Source organism: Monopterus albus, unplaced genomic scaffold, assembly GCF_001952655.1.
Source record: "Monopterus albus unplaced genomic scaffold, M_albus_1.0 scaffold67.1, whole genome shotgun sequence".
Taxonomy (NCBI): domain Eukaryota; kingdom Metazoa; phylum Chordata; class Actinopteri; order Synbranchiformes; family Synbranchidae; genus Monopterus; species Monopterus albus.
In genome coordinates this window covers 1,349,132-1,350,457 of record NW_018127947.1, presented here as the reverse complement: position 1 = coordinate 1,350,457, position 1,326 = coordinate 1,349,132, and the positions used below count along the sequence as shown (strand labels likewise).

The 1,326-nt window shown below is 48.2% G+C and overlaps 1 protein-coding gene across 1 annotated transcript in view; it reads left to right on the top strand.

Annotated features, from left to right (window-relative positions):
- The first annotated feature begins 360 nt into the window (after window positions 1-360).
- Window positions 361-1,326, top strand: part of fmnl1b (formin-like 1b) — a 34,517-nt gene continuing 33,551 nt past the window's right edge. Inside the window, 2 exon segments of the mRNA XM_020604751.1 lie at window positions 361-703; window positions 1,166-1,249. Coding sequence (XP_020460407.1) covers window positions 626-703; window positions 1,166-1,249 — 162 coding nt within the window. The 5' untranslated portion in view covers window positions 361-625.

Sequence of the window (1,326 nt, the reverse complement as noted above, 5' to 3'; positions counted from 1 at the left end):
TGGCACAGTGGTTAGCGCCGTTGCCTCACAGCGAGAAGGTTCCGGGTTTGGGCCCCACCTGGGACCTTTCTGTGTGGAGTTTGCATGCTCTCCCCGTGCTTGTGTGGGTTCTCTCCAGGTACTCCGGCTTCCTCCCACAGTCCAAAGACATGCAGCTTAGGTTGATTGGTGTCTCTAAATTGCCCATAGGAGTGCGTGTGTGTGGTTGTTCGTCTATGTGTTAGCCCTGCGATGGATTGGTGACCTGCCCAGGGTGTACCCCGCCTTCGCCCGATTGCCGGCCGGGATTGGCTCCGGCCCCCCTGTGACCCCATTCAGGGACTAAGCGGTAGAAAATGAATGAAAGCTAAGGCTAGCTTCAGACTGGAGGCCGCGTTTTCTACGGTTTGTCCCAACCAGGCATCTGTAGTTCACGTCGTTATTGTCCAGTTATACTGTCATGGGTCAAGTGTTCATCAGAGTGATGGCCCAGGGGAAGATGGCCTACATTTGAAAATCGCTGACAAAAGGGGGGATTTCAGTTGCATTTTAAAATAGGTTTGGTTTATTGTACACGTTCTGTAAGGCAGACCTGCTGTTTTAACTCAAAAGGCTTTTTTCCTTATCTTCCCACGTCCAAAACACGATGAATCTTCCTCCAGACAAGGTGAAGATCCTCAGCCAGTATGACAGCGAGAAGAAGTGGGAGCTGATCTGCGACCAGGTGACTCTGCTTTCCATGTTTTGACGTTTTCCACGAGCACATACACTCTGTTGCCCTGAAAGGTTTTTGGAAAATAAGATTATTAATGCACCATGTTCTATGGGCAGTAGACATCTGAGCTGTGCTTAATCACATAAAAAAGTTCTTCCCTGTAGCTGTTACTGCCTTTTCCCTCGACAGTTTTCAGAAACTGACAAAATAGATTGTTCAGTCAAAGGTCTTGATGGGACTGGTGTAGCTAAACTGTGTGAATACAATGGCTGCATCAGAGTAGAATCATTTTTGGAAGCTTGATGATCTGAAATTCATTTGCATATAAGCCGCTGTGTAATCAAGCTGTCTGTGTGAAACTCTGCCTGAGCTCTGCCTCCTGGTCCCCCGTTCCTCTCACTGCAGTACAGCAATGAAATATAATTAGAGGGCTGTGTGTGTGTGCGTGTGTGCATTTCTCTGTATCTGCAGGAGCGCTTTCAAGTGAAGAATCCACCATCCGCATATTTGGAGAAGCTGAAGAGTTTTCTGGATCACGGCGGAGTCGGTCGAAAGGTAAAACCATCGTCTCGGTTTGAACCTGACTCTGATCACCAGTGGATTAAACAGCTGTCGACACCATCAGGATTCCT